The 17,822-nt window shown below is 44.2% G+C and overlaps 1 protein-coding gene across 2 annotated transcripts in view; it reads left to right on the forward strand.

Annotated features, from left to right (window-relative positions):
- Window positions 1-1,609: 1,609 nt before the first annotated feature.
- LOC137380212 (cadherin EGF LAG seven-pass G-type receptor 3-like) overlaps window positions 1,610-17,822 on the forward strand; it is a 305,811-nt gene continuing 289,598 nt past the window's right edge. For both annotated transcript variants that reach the window (XM_068052016.1, XM_068052015.1), the window contains exon 1: window positions 1,610-6,161. In XM_068052016.1, coding sequence (XP_067908117.1) covers window positions 1,676-6,161 — 4,486 coding nt within the window. In that variant the 5' untranslated portion in view covers window positions 1,610-1,675. The remainder of the gene's footprint in view (window positions 6,162-17,822) is intronic.

Here is a 17,822-nt window from a genome sequence, read left to right on the forward strand (position 1 = left end):
GTGCAAGATTTCATATATACTAAGAACTTTACAATTACTACAAAAGCAAAATACTGCAGATGCTGCCAACCTGAAATAAAAATACAAAGTGTTGGAAATACACATTGCCATCGACCATCAGGTCATTGGCCTGAAACGTGAACTCGGTTTTTCTCTCTCTACAGATGCTGCCTGACCTGCTGAGTATTTCCAACTTTACAGTAAAAGCTGATTGTACCTCATCCATTTCTTGCACTCTGAATGTTTGAGTGTCTCCTGTTGTTCTAACTGCATTGTTCGACCTCATCTGCAGCAGAAGAATAAATAATCGGCTGGAAATTGAGGCTAACAAATGTGGTTTACATCAACCACAAAACATTTGTCTCCATTTTTAAAAAGACAATTTTTATTTCTTCTCAGGGTATGGGTGACGCTTGCAAAGCCACATTTATTGCCTACCCCTAGTTGCCCTGAAAAGATGTTGATGGACCATATTACATTGTAGAAATTGTTTTTACAACTGTGTGGCTTGTTGGACATTGGATGTACTGCCATCCACGCTTCTTTATCTTTCCTTTTGTCCTCTTAGCCTTTCTTTTTCTTTCCCCTCCCTGTCCATTCTTTATCCAAGCTCTGTAATAAACTCTGGGATGTCTCTCTGCATGAGAGTTTGATAGAAATGCAGGCTGTTATTTGCTGGGGAATTTTCTAAGAATTGAAACACACGTCCCTGAGGTCTGTAACATCTTATTTGGTAACTTTTACAAAGATTTTAGTTATAGAATCATAGAAAGTTTACAGCACAGAAAGAAGCCACTTAGTCCAACGTGTCTGCGCCAGTCGAAAAACGAGTCACCCAGCCTAATCCCATCTTCCAGCATTTGGTCTGTAGCCCTGAAGGCTGCAGCACTTGAGCTGCATATCCAGACAGCTTTTAAATGTAAATAGGCCTTTCACATCCATTCTATCCAGGCCCCTCACAACTTTGTACATTTCAATCAAATCTCCCCTCAGCCTTCTCTATTCTATGTAGAACAACCCTATCCAGCTTTCCTCATAGCTGCATTTTTCCAGTCCCGGCAACATCCTCGTAAATTTCCCCTGTACCCTCTCCAGTGCAATTACATCCTTTCTGTAATGAGGTGACCAGAACTGCACACAGTACTCAACTTGTGGCCTAACCAATGATTTTAAAAATAACGTTTCCAGGAAGGGATCTTCAATTGAAAGAATCCTCACAGGGGGGTTAAAATGTTGCAGCCTCTGTGGGGATACAGAGAGCAGTCTGCACATCCTGCCAGTATCAATGATGAAGGCTCCCAAATAGTCACAGCAGTGTGGAGAGTGAAGGCGGAAGTTGGGATGTACCATGAGCGAAGGGGGGGGGGGGGGGGGGGGGGGGGTCGGTGGGCAGGGGCACGGACGTGGAGCAGACCATTGGCGCGCACCAGGTGCCATGTTGGAAGCGAGCGGAGTGGGGATGAGGAGATGTGCCCTGGAACGGGGAAGAAAGCCTGAGAGAGCGGGAGAGGAGGGGGAAAGGCACTGAGGAAGAAGCGGGAGCCGGAGGGAGGGAGGGAGCGGGGTCGGAGTGGATGTTGAGCGGCGCTGCGGGAGGGCGGTGTCGGGCCCCGGGGCAGGTGTGGGTTCGAGGGCCGCTGAGGAGCGGAGAGCGGCGGCTGGGCAGGCGCGGACGATGGCGGCGGCGATGGGGCGCATCTCCCTCCTCATCCTCCTCCCCCTCAGCCCTTTGTTCGCCTTGACGGCGGAAAGCAAGGCGCCAGGCCCCGGGCGAAGCTCCCGGGACTCGCTGGAGAGGAGGCTCCCGCCCAGGCAGCTGCTGCTGCTGCTGTGGCCCCGCCAGGGGCTGCTCCTCCTCCTCCTGCCGCCGCCGCCGCCGCCTCGCCTCCCGGGCTGCTGGCACAGCCGGGCCAGCGGCAGCGGGCGAGCACCGTGCCCGGGGGAAGTGAGGAGTGCAGGCCAGTGCCACAAGCCCGGCAGCAGGAGAGGACGGCGACAAGGGCACAGCGGCCGGGACTGGCTGGCACCGGGTCTCAGCTACAAAGGCAGAGGCGAGGGAGGCTTATTGATTCGGTGCACCGGCGGAGCCTGGCACACCGAGAGGGATGGCAATGGCAAGGCTGAGAGAGCGAGAAGATCGCCGGACGGTGCACAATGGAATCGTGGCCAAGATCTGGTCCACCAGTTTGTCTGGGGGGCGAGGGACATCAGAACTATCACTGCAAGGAAACTCCTACAGAACCTGCGGTGCTGGGATTGTTGCTGTGCTTTCTACCGGACTAATGGTCAGTGCGTTTTATTGTCTTGTGCAAAAAGCCTTTGCAGCCTCCCCTCTGAGAGGAAGGAGAAAGGTGTACGTCCCATGCAAGGGGGTTGCGACGCAGGCTTCCTGGTCCACCAGCCTTTCTTTATCCCCACACTCTGTCAGGGCTCGGACAATAGCTCAATGAAACTCTATTGGAGTCAGCGTCCGAGTCATCAGCATCACAATCCAAGCAAGTCAGGCATACGAACTGAAGGGAACGGGAGATTTTCGTGGGATCTGCCCTGCGACTGTGATGAGGTGGCCTTGAAGAGCCGGAATGTTCAATGGCCCTGCCAGAACCTCAAGGATGAAGGGAGGAATGTGGAACTGGGAGTGTGTTTGAAACATTGTCTAAATCTGCTTGCGAGCAGCGTTATGTATCGTCTCTGTGAGTGCCACGTTCTAAGCACCGATAAAACATTGTGCAAATGTTCCACACAGCAGGAAAGGAATCCCAGCCTAAACCACACTTCTGCCCGTTACCTACACCGACACATGAATCACTCTGTTAACGCATGTTTGAGTCGATGCAGGTTATACACTCCATTTAAAAGCAGGACAGGCTGGTCTAAAGCGCATTTCGGTGAAAGTAAATTCAATTGTACAAACGGATGTTTTTATCGTTTTCTAAATCCACAAAACTGCAATCTGTGTCTAAAATCGTGCCTGTTCTTTTCACATCTGTGCTTGAAGCCGGGGCCGCATTGTTTGAATGAAGAGGTTTCAGCACCAGCCGCGTGGACAGCTCCCGATACTAATACGGAAGCAGCTTCTGTTCAAAGACGCTGCATTCCGGACAACAGAACAAAGAGCTTCGGGTCACCCGCGATAAACCTTTCCTGTCCTCCCAGCTCTGAACTCTTTCACAGTCTGCAATTTTTAAAAATCACCAAAGGTTGTTTGAAAACTCTGCTCTCTGGACTCAGGCCAAGGAGCCATTCAAAAAGCGATCTGCGTATTCTCTTCCAATTAAACTCCAGTAAAGCTATGCAATTTGATACATTTAATCCCCGATTTGGCAGGCGGGGGAAGAGAGCCGTCTTTCCTTTGCCTTTAACGAGAAGTGGTAGATCGGTCAATCGTCGCCCTCATTTCCCGCAGTATAATTACCAGGTTCAGGTGGCGGAGAACCTGCCTCCAGGGACTCCTGTAATCTCCATTACTGCAGTGGACCCAGATTCTGGGGAGGCTGGGAGGCTTTTTTACTCAATGGCTTCATTAATGGACAGCAGGTCCATGGATTATTTCACCATTGACGTTGAGAGAGGACTACTTTCGACCAGCAGAGTCCTGGACAGGGAAAGCATGGACTTGCACTATTTCCGCATCACAGCTGTGGACCACGGGGTTCCTCGCCTCTCCGCCACCACCATGATCTCCATTACAGTGAGCGACACCAATGACCACGACCCAGTGTTCGAGCAAACCGAGTACAGGGAAACCATTCGGGAGAACGTAGAGGAAGGTTATCCAATCTTGCAGCTCCGAGCCACAGATATAGACTCTCCTTCCAATGCCAATATCAGGTATCGATTCATGAATCAACTAGCTGCGCATGCAGTTTTCGATATCGACGCCAGATCGGGTTTAATTACTACCCGTGGATCCGTAGATCGAGAGACCGTGGAGAAATACTCCCTGATTGTAGAGGCCAGTGACCAAGGTAAAGACCCTGGTCCTAAAAGTGCCACAGTAAAAGTTTACATAACTGTCTTGGATGAAAATGACAACGTTCCACAGTTCAGCGAGAAACGCTACATTGTCCAAGTGAAAGAAGACATCAGGCCACACACACAGATCTTACGAGTTACTGCCACAGACCTGGACAAAGATAATAATGCTTTGGTCCATTATAACATAATTAGTGGGAACAGTAGGGGGCAGTTCTCCATTGATAGTGTTACTGGTGCCATTGAGGTGGTGACACCTTTAGATTTTGAGGTGGAGCGTGAATATGCCTTACGTGTTCGTGCTCAGGATGCAGGACGACCACCCCTATCCAACAATACAGGAATGGTCAGTATTCAGCTGGTGGATGTTAATGACAATGCCCCTATCTTTGTGAGCACCCCATTTCAGGTATCTGTCCTTGAAAATGCACCCCTTGGGCATTCTGTGATCCACATCCAAGCAGTGGATGCAGATTACGGTGAAAATGCCCGGCTTGAGTACAGACTGACTGACACTGCCCCAGACACACCTTTTGTGATCAATAGTGGAACAGGCTGGATCACAGTGAGTGCTCAGCTGGACCGTGAATCTGTTGAACATTATTCCTTTGGAGTGGAAGCTAGGGATTATGGTTCTCCATCTTTATCTGCCTCAGCAAGCGTTACTATTACGGTGATGGATGTTAATGATAATCGGCCGGAATTTACCCAGAAAGAGTACGTTATCCGCTTAAATGAAGATGCTGCAGTGGGTACCAGTGTCCTGACAGTAACTGCAGTGGATCGGGATGTGAATGGGGTGGTCACATATCAGATCACAGGTGGGAATACAAGGAACCGTTTCAGTATCAGCACCCTGGGTGGCATGGGACTCATTACACTGGCATTGCCTTTGGATTACAAGCAAGAGAGACGCTATGTCCTAACAATCTCAGCCTCTGATCGCACACTTCATGATACTTGCCATGTACATGTCAATATCACAGATGCCAATACACACCGGCCAGTGTTTCAAAGTGCACATTATTCAGTAAATGTTAATGAAGATCGTCCAGTGGGGAGCACTGTGGTGGTAATTAGTGCTACAGATGATGATGTTGGGGAGAATGCTAGGATAACTTACTACTTGGAGGATAATATTCCTCAGTTTCGAATTGATCCAGATTCAGGTGCCATAACACTGCAGACAGAACTTGACTATGAAGATCAAATGACATACACACTAGCTATCACTGCCAAAGACAATGGGATTCCACAGAAATCTGATACTACCTATGTTGAAATCATGGTCAAGGATGTCAACGACAATTCACCAGTGTTTGTTAATGTTCAGTACCAAGGCTCAGTCTCTGAAGATGCTGCACCTTTTACCAGTGTCTTGCAGATATCGGCTACTGACCGTGATGCCCACGCTAATGGAAGGGTTCAGTACACCTTCCAGAATGGAGAGGATGGGGACGGGGACTTCACCATTGAGCCAACATCAGGGATTGTTCGAACAGTCCGAAGGCTCGATCGCGAGAGTGTTCCAATATATGACCTCACAGCCTATGCAGTAGATCGGGGGATACCTGTGCATAGGACTCCAGTTCACATTCATGTCAATATTTTGGATGTTAATGATAATGCACCTGTGTTTCCTGCTGATGAATTTGAGGTATTTGTAAAGGAAAACAGCATTGTTGGTTCAGTCGTAGGACAGATCACAGCAGCTGATCCAGATGAGGGGACAAATGCTCAGATTATGTACCAAATTGTGGAAGGCAACATTCCTGAGATCTTCCAGATGGACATCTTTTCTGGAGAGCTCACAGCCCTTACTGACCTGGACTACGAAGTAAAATCCGAGTTCGTAATTGTAGTGCAGGCAACCTCAGCGCCTCTTGTGAGCCGAGCTACTGTCCATATTCGCCTGATTGATCAGAACGACAATAGCCCTGTCCTTAAGAACTTCCAAATAATCTTCAACAACTATATATCCAATAAGTCAAACACCTTCCCTTCAGGAGTCATTGGCAAGATCCCAGCCTATGATCCTGATGTTTCAGATCGACTCTTCTACACATTTGAGCGAGGGAATGAGCTGAGTTTAATGATCCTCAACCAGACAAGTGGAGAACTGCGGCTGAGTCGGAAGTTGGACAATAATCGTCCACTAGTGGCATCCATGTTGGTGACAGTCACAGGTGAGCTTGTGAAATGTATCGCATAGCATGGTGTTTACTCGTAAGGGGGTTGTCAAGCTGCTTTGTCTGGTCACCAATGACTGAGTATGGTCATATAATTGTTATAGTATTGGATTAGAAGCCTAAAACTGAATTCAATAAATCTGGTACATTATGGGCTAGTACCAGAACAAAATTATCATAAGATATGCAGGATTGCCATAAAAACCCAACTGCTTCACTATTGCCCTCAGGGACGGGAATCTGTCATCCTTACCTGGTCTAGCCTAATGTGGTTCTAATCCGCATTGCATGGTGAACACTTTGCTTGCGGAAGTGACTAAGCAAGCCTCTCAGATGTACAGTCACTATGACTCAAGAAGGCCCACCACCTTTTTTAGGACACTAGCATTGTACAAATTCTGGGAAATTATAAAAATGCATTTTCTCAATTGATGCAGTTGATTTTTTTTTCTTGTAATACAATATATTCCTAATTTGTAAGAGAGCCGCACTAGGATTTGTACATTGCTAACAAGGTTGTAATAATTGATTTTAAGTAAAATGTATTAAGTCTTCTTACCAGACCAAATAGTTGTCATCAAATATATAAACAGAAAATGTTGGAAATACTCAGCGGGTCGTGCAGCATCTACAGAGAAACAGAGATACAGTTTCAGGTCAATGACCTTTCATCTCTCCGTAGATGCTGCCAGAGCTGCTGAGTAATTCCAGCATTTTCTGTTTTTATTTCAGATTTCCAACATCTGTCGCATTTTGCTTTTGTGTTGTAATTGCCATCAAGTCTATTTATAAAAGTTCTGTTCTGGTTGAGATTACATAGCAATGAAAGGTTGTTTTGTCTGGTGGCTGGTCTGGCTTTATACACTCCTAAGATGTAGATAATTGGTTGCCAACATTTGAAAACACTTGCATTAAGTCTTAAATCATTGTCTTCAGGTATTTACACTTAAAAACTTGTAACAAGCAGCACATTGTAAGGACTGTGTAAATGTAAAATTTAGTGTATAAACTGTGTCCACAGGCATTGTTTTTGCTCCTACCTGTAGGGGTATGATATATGCACTGTACAACTTAAGTATATTTAATGAAATTTAAGTGTACATTGAGGGTTTCTACAGCAGTGTTTATTTTTCATGTAGATATTGGATTTGCATTCAATTGGTAGCTAACGTCTGTTGTGGTCTTGTGGTTTGCAGCTGTCTACATCACAACAGAGCTTCCCCGTTATAGTGAGAAATTAGAGTTTTTTTAAAAAGGCAGCCAAGCATGAGTTCTGAGTTTCTGTTCTTGTTTGTGTGCCTCCCAGATTCAACATCCACATACAACTGATCTTGTTCAGTCCTTTTGGTGATGTCATCATAAACTGTAATTACAATGAACTCAGGGTTCACTATTATTACTTCGATGTGTAGTTTGTGATCTTGCTTTGGCTATACTAATTTTTAGTTTTATTGAGAAACCTAGATCAAGGGCCAAAGTGCAGCACACCAGCAAGAGTTAATAGTAGAGATGAAGGTGAGGCAAATCAAGAAGTACTGATTAAATGACACCAAACTTGGATTTTAAAAGCATCTGCAATACAGGTGGGATGAAGACTTGAGAGAAGATATGGATTTGCATTGTTTCTTTGTCCTGGAAAAAAGGTTGGAAGTAGGGAACAGTGTGATATATCCTGTTTTAAACACACTGATGTTGCAAGGAAAAGGAACATATTGGATGGTATGTTTGGAGCTTTTATGTGAGAGGAAAATCCAGTCACATCAGTAAAATAGTGAAAGCCAGGGAAGGCTGCAACAGAAAGAAGAAAAAATGAAGTTGCAGACCAGAAGTGACAGAAAAATTGACTATCAGACAAGCTTTCTCTTGTATCCTGTCTGGGAGTGTGTTAGAGATTTTAGAACCTGAAACTGTATTTGTACAAACGTTTCACATAATACAATATGACAGAATGTCACGTATGACTGCAAAAGACAGATAAAATGCCTTCTGAAACAGATGAGATGTTTAAAGAAAAACTTGAATCTAAATTTGCCAACTTAATAAAAGGAAAGAAATATTTTATATATTTAAATCCCTCACATGCACCAGCCCTCAACTAAGACTGCGCACAGACAGGTGATCTATTTCACATGTTATCCAGTGACGTACAAGGACATGCACAGGTTAACTTACTGCCTTGAATTTATTTCAGTCCTTTGACTTCTGACTTCTCCAAATGGTATGGCTTTCATAGTGTGTGCACAGGATCATAGGGAACAGCTCACATATTGCTATTTAACCGTATGGCAATATTCAATTAGAAGCTTTTTTTTCTGTTTCTTCTCCACATGCCTACACTTCTATAAAGCTACAATAATATTCAACTGGTTATAAGAGGCCCATTCCCTTATTTTTAATACCATTTGCTGTTCCATCTTCACCCAGTAGAAGGCATGTGATTGTCTGGTTTTCCATTATGTTGTGATATCTTAAGAAGAACTGACAAAACTTATCAGTAGCCAGTGCACTTGAGAGGTGGCAAGCCAGCTGCAGACAAGACATAGGTATAACCATTGAGAATACTAGATACAATAAATGATATATATATAGTTAAATTTAGCAAGCTGCGTTCATTGAGGTGAAGGAGGTTAGTGCTAGACAATGGAACATTTTCCAATATTTTTTATCCAGTGTCGGTATAGTTGACTACTTGGTCAGGTGCAGCATGGTTAGATCCAAAGTTACAATTTCTGTGCTCTGTGCTGGCAGTGTACATAAAATCAAAAGAGTCAACTGTGCCAGCTTAACATTTTTCATTGCACCAACCATCCTCAGTAAGAGTACCAGCTTTGTGCTGTGCATTTGTGCTCGCTAAGAATTAGATTGAAACTACCCAAGCTCATTTCACATATGTATGAGAGTAGGAGGCTGTTATGTCCTCATTCTGGACTGAATGTAACACTGGATTGTAGAAGTGAAAGGCCAGTATCGAGTTCATCCCATTCAGGTAAATTATACTGGAGTCACTAGACCCTCTGAAATGAGTTTCTGAGGAGGTTGTTTCAAGCTCTGAGGTGCAGTGAAGGCCTCTTAGCTCATAATGGCTTACTGACTGACAATCCTTGGAGATTTAGAGCATATAATACTGAGTTGGGATTGTGGCCAAGCCAGTCTGCCTTTCAGTCAGTGAGCTTGCTCAGGTTGGTATCAATTCCAAGCAGGTGGAGCAGATAAAACACTTTGCAGTGCAGAGGTAAATAACTGCCAGTGCAGTAAAATTCCCATAAAGTATATGTACAGAAGTTTAGTTTAGTTTACTTTAGAGATACAGCACTGAAACAGGCCCTTCGGCCCACCGAGTCTGTGCCGACCATCAACCACCCATATATACTAATCCTACACTAATCGGATGTCCACCAAAGCTACTAAGTATCATCACCTCATTCCATGACAATATGAAAGGCACAATTCAACATGGTGGCTCCTCATCAGAGCCCTTTCCTATCCTGAGTGGTGTGAAACAGGGCTGTGTTCTCGCACCCACACTTTTTGGGATTTTCTTCTCCCTGCTGCTTTCACATGCGTTCAAATCCTCTGAAGAAGGAATTTTCCTCCACACAAGATCAGGGGGCAGGTTGTTCAACCTTGCCCGTCTAAGAGCGAAGTCCAAAGTACGGAAAGTCCTCATCAGAGAACTCCTCTTTGCTGACGATGCTGCTTTAACATCTCACACTGAAGAATGCCTGCAGAGTCTCATCGACAGGTTTGCGTCTGCCTGCAATGAATTTGGCCTAACCATCAGCCTCAAGAAAACGAACATCATGGGGCAGGATGTCAGAAATGCTCCATCCATCAATATTGGCGACCACGCTCTGGAAGTGGTTCAAGAGTTCACCTACCTAGGCTCAACTATCACCAGTAACCTGTCTCTAGATGCAGAAATCAACAAGCGCATGGGTAAGGCTTCCACTGCTATGTTCAGACTGGCCAAGAGAGTGTGGGAAAATGGCGCACTGACACGGAACACAAAAGTCCGAGTGTATCAGGCCTGTGTCCTCAGTACCTTGCTCTACGGCAGCGAGGCCTGGACAACGTATGCCAGCCAAGAGCGACGTCTCAATTCATTCCATCTTCGCTGCCTTCGGAGAATACTTGGCATCAGGTGGCAGGACTATATCTCCAACACAGAAGTCCTTGAAGCGGCCAACATCCCCAGCTTATACACACTACTGAGTCAGCGGCGCTTGAGATGGCTTGGCCATGTGAGCCGCATGGAAGATGGCAGGATCCCCAAAGACACATTGTACAGCGAGCTCGCCACTGGTATCAGACCCACCGGCCGTCCATGTCTCCGTTATAAAGACGTCTGCAAACGCGACATGAAATCGTGTGACATTGATCACAAGTCGTGGGAGTCAGTTGCCAGCATTCGCCAGAGCTGGCGGGCAGCCATAAAGACAGGGCTAAATTGTGGCGAGTCGAAGAGACTTAGTAGTTGGCAGGAAAAAAGACAGAGGCGCAAGGGGAGAGCCAACTGTGCAACAGCCCCAACAAACAAATTTCTCTGCAGCACCTGTGGAAGAGCCTGTCACTCCAGAATTGGCCTTTATAGCCACTCCAGGCGCTGCTTCACAAACCACTGACCACCTCCAGGCGCGTATCCATTGTCTCTCGAGATAAGGAGGCCCAAAAGAACACTAATCCCATATTCCTACCACATCCCCACCTGTCTCTATATTTCCCTACCACCTACCTATACTAGGGGCAATTTATAATGGCCAATTTACCTACCAACCTGCAAGTCTTTTGGCTTGTGGGAGGAAACCGGAGCACCCGGAGAAAACCCACGCAGACACAGGGAGAACTTGCAAACTCCACACAGGCAGTACCCGGAATTGAACCCAGGTCGCTGGAGCTGTGAGGCTGCGGTGCTAACCACTGTGCTCTCAATCACTTCTTTTAGCCTCCTATCAGGATTTTATGATTAAATGTTACTATGTTGGTACATTTTCCCTTGATTTTCAAATTATAACACTTTAAAGGTTTTTTTTAAAAAGTGATTTTTTTAAAAATCGTTATATGCTTTTAATGGGATATAGTTGTCTCCTTTTTGTGATTTGTCTTCTATGTACGGAACAATCAAATAGTTATTTGAAATGGGAGGGAGTCAGGGAAAACACAATTCAAATCAAGTGAAGTAAAATGCTAATATAAATCATTGTATAAAATATTTCTCAAGTATTGTAATATATATATAAAGGAATATTCAAGAACGACTACACATTGTACTTAGAGGATGCAAAAAAATGTTTCAGCCAGTGGTATATGATTACGCAGCCACCTTGCGTGTGATCACACTGAGATATTTGACAATCAAGATGACAACCTCAAAAATTTCCTGATGGAATTAAAACCGCATTTGGAGACTTAGCTGACTGCAATAAACATTTTAATTCAGTTACCTAGAATATTACTTTTTCAAAAAAAGCAGAACATTATAAGTGTAATTCATATTCGTTCTTAAAAGGTCCAGTTTCTTATCCCAGGAGAGGGAGAAGATTTATTCCAGGGATTCATTACTATTTAGTTTAGGGAGAAGATTTATTCCAGGGATTCATTACTATTTAGTTTACTTATGAATGGATTGAGTCTGAAGGTTATTAGAGTGCTGATTCTGTATATGCTTCAGTGCATTGATAGCATCTTGTTGGCTGTGAAGCCTTGCTCGTGTTTGGTCAACTTAATACGATTAGAATACATTTTCAGATTTTGAATTGATGTCTGTTTAATTGGAATGACTGAACTCATTTGAATTCTCTTCTGGATTTATTTACATTTGTAAAGACCCTGGAGCCCAGCTGCTAGCTAGCTGACCTGATCTGCTCCCAAAAGATAACCCAAAGCACTAACACTGGTTCTGTATGTTGCTGCAGGTTTGAGAATGTATAGTGTGCTAAAAATCCTGCTTAAACTTTAGGGACTGGCCTGCATTTGTTACACAGCTATGGTTGATAAATGTAGACCTATTGTCCTGTACGGTACTTTGTATACAATCTTATTGTAAATTGATAACATTTCAAACATAATATATCAAAGGTATTAATACCATTTCAGTTTCAACATGATGGATAGATTTTAACTAGGGCAAATTACTGTTATTCATATTGAACTCAAATGTCCAAATTGTATCCACTTTTGTCAAGTTCTCATAATGATCTTTCTCTTATGTTGTGGTATGTTATTACAGGTTCACGATAAAGTCTGTGCTTTGATGAAAATGGTGCATTCCCAAACAACTGCAGTTATTTTAAAAAATAAGTTACTTCCCGCTTATTACCTTTTTCCCTGTTTTAGGACTTCTTAAGTCAGATACACTTGCTAAAGGACAGGCAGGTCAACTTCACCAAAACCTTTACCAGTGTTCATCTTGATCTCATTGGCAGGAGGTTTGTGAGAGGGTGCTTGGTGTGACTTACCCTCTCAGTTATTGTTTTTGTCGTTTTCTGTGGGAAGTGTCCAGCTTTTGTTGGATACCTTTCCCAGATATGCTAAGGTTGTGAAAATACTGTGGGGGAGAATACTGGGACAAACTAGTATTCTGTTGATGCATGACATAGTACTTTTTAGCCCCGTTTACTCACTTCTGGGCAGGTGGGAGATCCTGGGACACAGGCTTTATTGTGACCTACATCAGTACTAGTATGTGGTTGACTGTCATGCTAGGCCCCCACCTGCCAAGAATGAGGCATATTAATTTTGTCATGAACATTGATTTTAAACTATTACTGGAGTGAAGAAAGAACTTGTGAAACACATCAGCCGTGGCTGGGAAAGACATTTGCATATTAACAGACGGTGATTGGAATCCGATTTACAGACCTTCCTCCAGCCCTATATCTGTTCTTCTTAACTCTAGCCTCTTGTGAATTCCCCTATCCCTTTGCCCCCAAATTGGCGGCTGAACCTTTTTTTAACTGGATGGATCCAGCTATCTGGAATTCCCTTTACCTCTCCACCGTTTAAAAAGAACTCCTTAAATCCATCTTGTCAACCAAGCTTATGGACAGCCTTCTTAATCTTGCCTTTTCTGGTTCAGCATCCATTTCCCATTCACTTTCTGTGAAGTGTTTTGGGATTGTTTTTAACCTTAAATGCATGATATAAACGGAATATGTTGTTGGAAAAAGCAATGCGTCAAATGAAGGTCTGAAAATTGTTTTAAAAAGGAATAAAACAATGACAAAGCTCAAATGAGCATTGTAAAAATCTGCAGAATCATTAGGTACTATTTTTCAGCTCCCAATTGTTTCAGTTTCTGGACTTTTAAATAAAAAATTGGTCTGTACTACACTCTTAATTCCGAGTTGTTTTCTTTAAATTAGCTGGTTTTTTTAGCACAAATTGCCAATTTTCTGTTCCTTACATTGCTTAATTCAAATGATTAAATAATATTTTAACACAAAATTGACTCAACTATCAGGAGTTGATTGTATATTCATTAATCTTTCCTGTGAAAACACAATAGGATTTATAAACTTTAATGCTTTAGTAAATATTGCTGGTTATATAGACCCTGATATACTCTCCATTTGATGGACACTGAATGTTATGGGCTTACACCTTTGAAATGGAGCAGTCAAATGAGCTCTCTTTCCTTGATGTACTAGTTGAGAAATCTGCCAAGGGATTCTCTACCACGGTCTACCGCAACCCTACCTTCACTGGTCAGCCCACGCGTTGGGATTCTTGGAGTTCCACGAGCTATAAGATTGGCCTTATTGGCAACCTCGTAAATAGGGCCTGAGCCATTTGCTCACCATGTAAGCTTGATACTGAAATGGGGCAAATCAAAGGCATCCTGCATGACAGTGACTACTACCCTGATCAGATCATTTCTCGCTGCATATCGTGCAAACTTATGAACGGGCCTAAGGTCATCATTTTCGGCCCTGACAAGTGCCCAGTCTCCGTCAGATTGTCCTGGAAGGGTATCCCAAAATTTGAGCAACAGGTGAAGCTAGCTGTTTCATGCTGCTACTATGCAGTAGCAACACGTGTGGTGTTCGCCACTACAGGATGCTGCCATCAAGCTAAAAAGATGTTCTGCCTATCGCACAAATGAGTAATGTGATATATGAAGTTCAATGCCAGTGTGATGCTAGGAATATAGGCCATACGTCCCAAAGACTGGCGGATCATTTCAAAAAAAAAATGTCCCTTCTGCCGTTCGCAACGGGCAAGGTACAGGCCATACCCAACCAGCCCATGCTTGCAAAACTCAAAACACAGTGTTCAGCATTAGATGTGATTCCGCGATTGGACAACATTTGCTAAATAATCATCAGTGTGCTAAGAATTACACTGGCAACCAATTTAAGATTGTCAGTTGGGCTCGCAGTGTGGCGCATTTGCGCATACAGGAAGCTACCTTTTTAATACACACAGGGCCCTGTTCTTTGCAGACATAAAGAATGTATGTTAATATATATTTATTTCACAGTGGTTTAAGATTCTGGGAGATTTGCCTACAAGTAACTTTTTGTGTGGGTGTCAGTGCATAGCTTTGGGGCTGAATCTTAACTCCCAAAAATGTGTTGGTCGGGGTTGTGTGAGAAGTTAAAATGCAAAAAAATCTGAAACAGGAACCCAGCCCACCCACTTCCAGTTTGAATGGAAGTGGGATGAGGGCAAGCGATCAAACTGCTCCCGGGAGGTGGCTTGGTCATTTAAACATAAAATTGAGGCTGCCTGCCTTCTGTAAGAAATGGGACCTTCAATAAAAGATACTTCTCAGAATAATATAGAATTCTAATGGAATTAATAGGCATAGTATTATGATTGCCTGGAAGGAAGCTGTTCTTTCTCTCTCTCTCTGTTAAGAAAGATTCTATAGCAGGCTGCCAGGACAGGGGTACGGGGTGCAGACAGGCTTGTGGCCGCAAACGTGACTCCAGGATGGTATGTTGCCTCCCTGTTGCTTGGGTCAAGGATGTCACGGAGCGGCTGAATGACATTCTGAAGGGGGATGGTGAACAGTCAGAGGTCGTGGTACACATTGGTACCAACGACATAGATAGAAAGATGGATGAGGCCCTGCAACAAGAATTTAGGGAGCCAGGTAACAGATTAAAAAGCAGGACCTCAAAGGTTGTAATCTCTGGATTACTCCGGGTGCCACATGCTAGTGAGTATAGGTATAGGAGGATAGAGCAGATGAATGCGTGGCTGAAGAGATGGTGCAGGAGGGAGGGCTTTAGTTTCCTGGATCACTGAGTCTGTTTCTGGCGAAGGTGGGACCTGTTCAAGTTGGATGGGTTGCACCTGAACTGGAACGGGACCAACATCCTTGCTGGAAGATTTGCTAGTGCTGTTGGGAGGGTGGGGGGGTTTAAACTAATTTGGCAGGGGGATGGCATACAGAGTGGAAGTATATTAGGGGGTGATGCACAGTCAAATATAGAAGAGAAACTAAATCAGTCTGGAAGGCAGAGCAACTATCGACTTGTTAAGGCACAAGCAAATAATGGAAGGCTGGAATGCATCTATTTTAATGCAAGGAGTCTTACTAGTAAGGCAGATGAACTAAGGGCATTGATTAACACATGAGAATATGATATTATTGCTATCATAGAGTCACGGTTGAGGAAAGGGCAGGACTGGCAGCTCAATATTCCAGGGTATAGAATCTTCAGGCATGACAGGGGAGGGTGTAAAACAGGAGGTGGTATTGCATGTTGATCAAGGAGTCAATTACTGCAGTAAGGAGGGATGATATCTGAGAAGGTTCCTCAAATGAGGCCACATGGGTAGAATTTAAAAACAAAAAGGGGGCAATCACTTGTCTGGGAGTGTACTACAGGCCTCCAAACAGTCAGGGAGAGATACAGGAGCAGATATGTAGGCAAATCTCAGAGATGTGTAAAAATAATAGGGTAATAATAGCAGGGGATTTCAACTTCCCCAGTATCAACTGGGGAAGTCTTAGTGCAAAAGGCTTAAAGGGGGCAGAATTCTTCAAGTGCATCCAGGAGAGCTTTTTGAGCCAGCATGTAGAAAGTCCTGCAAGATATGGGGTGGTACTGGACCTAATCCTAGGGAGTGAAGCCAGACAAGTGGTAGAAGTGTCAGTGGGAGAGCATTTCGGGGATAGTGACCAATACACTAAGATTTAAGGTAGTTATGGAAAAGGACAAAGAGGGACCAGAAATATAAGTATTGAATTGGGGGATGGCCGATTTCAATAAAACAGGATAAAACAGGATCTGGCCAAAGTAGACTGGGAGCAGCTACTTGTAGGAAAGTCTACATCAAACCAGTGGGAGTCATTCAAAAAGGAAATAGTGAGAGTTCAGGGCCAACAGGTTCCCGTAAAGGTGAAGGGTAGGACCAACAAGTCCAGGGAACCCTGGATGTCAAGGGATATAGAGGATTGGATCAGGAAAAAAAAGGATTATGGCAGATTCAGAGGGCTGAAAACTGTGGAGGCCCTAGAGGAGTATAGAAAGCGTAAAGGGGTACTTAAAAAAGTAATTAGGAGAGCGAAGAAGGGACATGAAAAAACATTGGCGGGCAAGATAAAGGAAAAGCCCAAGGCATTTTATAAGTATATTAAGGGCAAGAGGATAACCAGGGAAGGAGTAGGGCCCATTAGGGACCAAAGTGGCAATCTGTGTGTGGAGCCGGATGACATAGGTGAGGTTTTAAAGGATTACTTTTCATCTGTGTTCACTATGGGGAAGGACGATGTAGGTGTAAAGATCAGGGAGGGAGATTGTGATATACTTGAACAAATTATCATTGAAAGGGAGGAAGTATTAGCTGTTTTAGCGGGCTTAAAAGTGGATATATCCCTAGGCCCAGATGTATTCCAGGCTGTTATGTGAGGCAAGGGAGGAGATAGCAGGGGCTCGGACACAAATTTTCAAATCCTCTCTGGCCACAGTAGAGATACCAGAGGACTGGAGGACAGTGAATGTGTTACCATTATTCAAGAAGGGTAGCAGGGATAAACCAGATAATTACAGGCCAGTGAGTCGGACATCAGTGGTAGGGAAACTATTGGAAAATATTCTGAGGGACAGGATTAATCTCCACTTGGAGAGGCAGGGATTAATCAGGGATGGTCAGCATGCCTTTGTCAGGGGGTGATCCTGTCTAACAAACTTGATTGAATTTTTCAAGGTGGTGACTAGATGTGTAGATGTGGATAAAGCAGTTGATGTCGTCTACATGGACTTCAGTAAGGCTTTTGATAAGGCCCTGCATGGGAGATTGGTGAAGAAGGCAAGAGCCCAGGGGATCCAGGGCAATTTGGCAAATTGGATCCAAAATTGTCTTAGTGGCAGGAGGCAGAGGGTGATGGTCGAGAGTTGTTTTTGCGATTGGAAGCCTGTGACCAGTGGTGTACCGCAGGGATCAGTGCTGGGACCCTTGCTGTTTGTAGTGTACATTAGTGATTTAGATGTGAATATAGGAGGTATGATCAGTAAGTTCGCAGATGACACGAAAATTGGTGGTGTTGTACATAGTGAGGAGGAGAGCCTTAGATTGCAGGACGATATAGATGGGCTGGTAAAATGGGCGGAACAGTGGCAAATGGAATTTAATCCTGAGACGTGTGAGGCGATGCATTTTGGGAGGACTAACAAAGCAAGAGAATATACAATGGATGGTAGGACC

This window comes from Heterodontus francisci, chromosome 19, assembly GCF_036365525.1.
Source record: "Heterodontus francisci isolate sHetFra1 chromosome 19, sHetFra1.hap1, whole genome shotgun sequence".
Lineage (NCBI taxonomy): Eukaryota > Metazoa > Chordata > Chondrichthyes > Heterodontiformes > Heterodontidae > Heterodontus > Heterodontus francisci.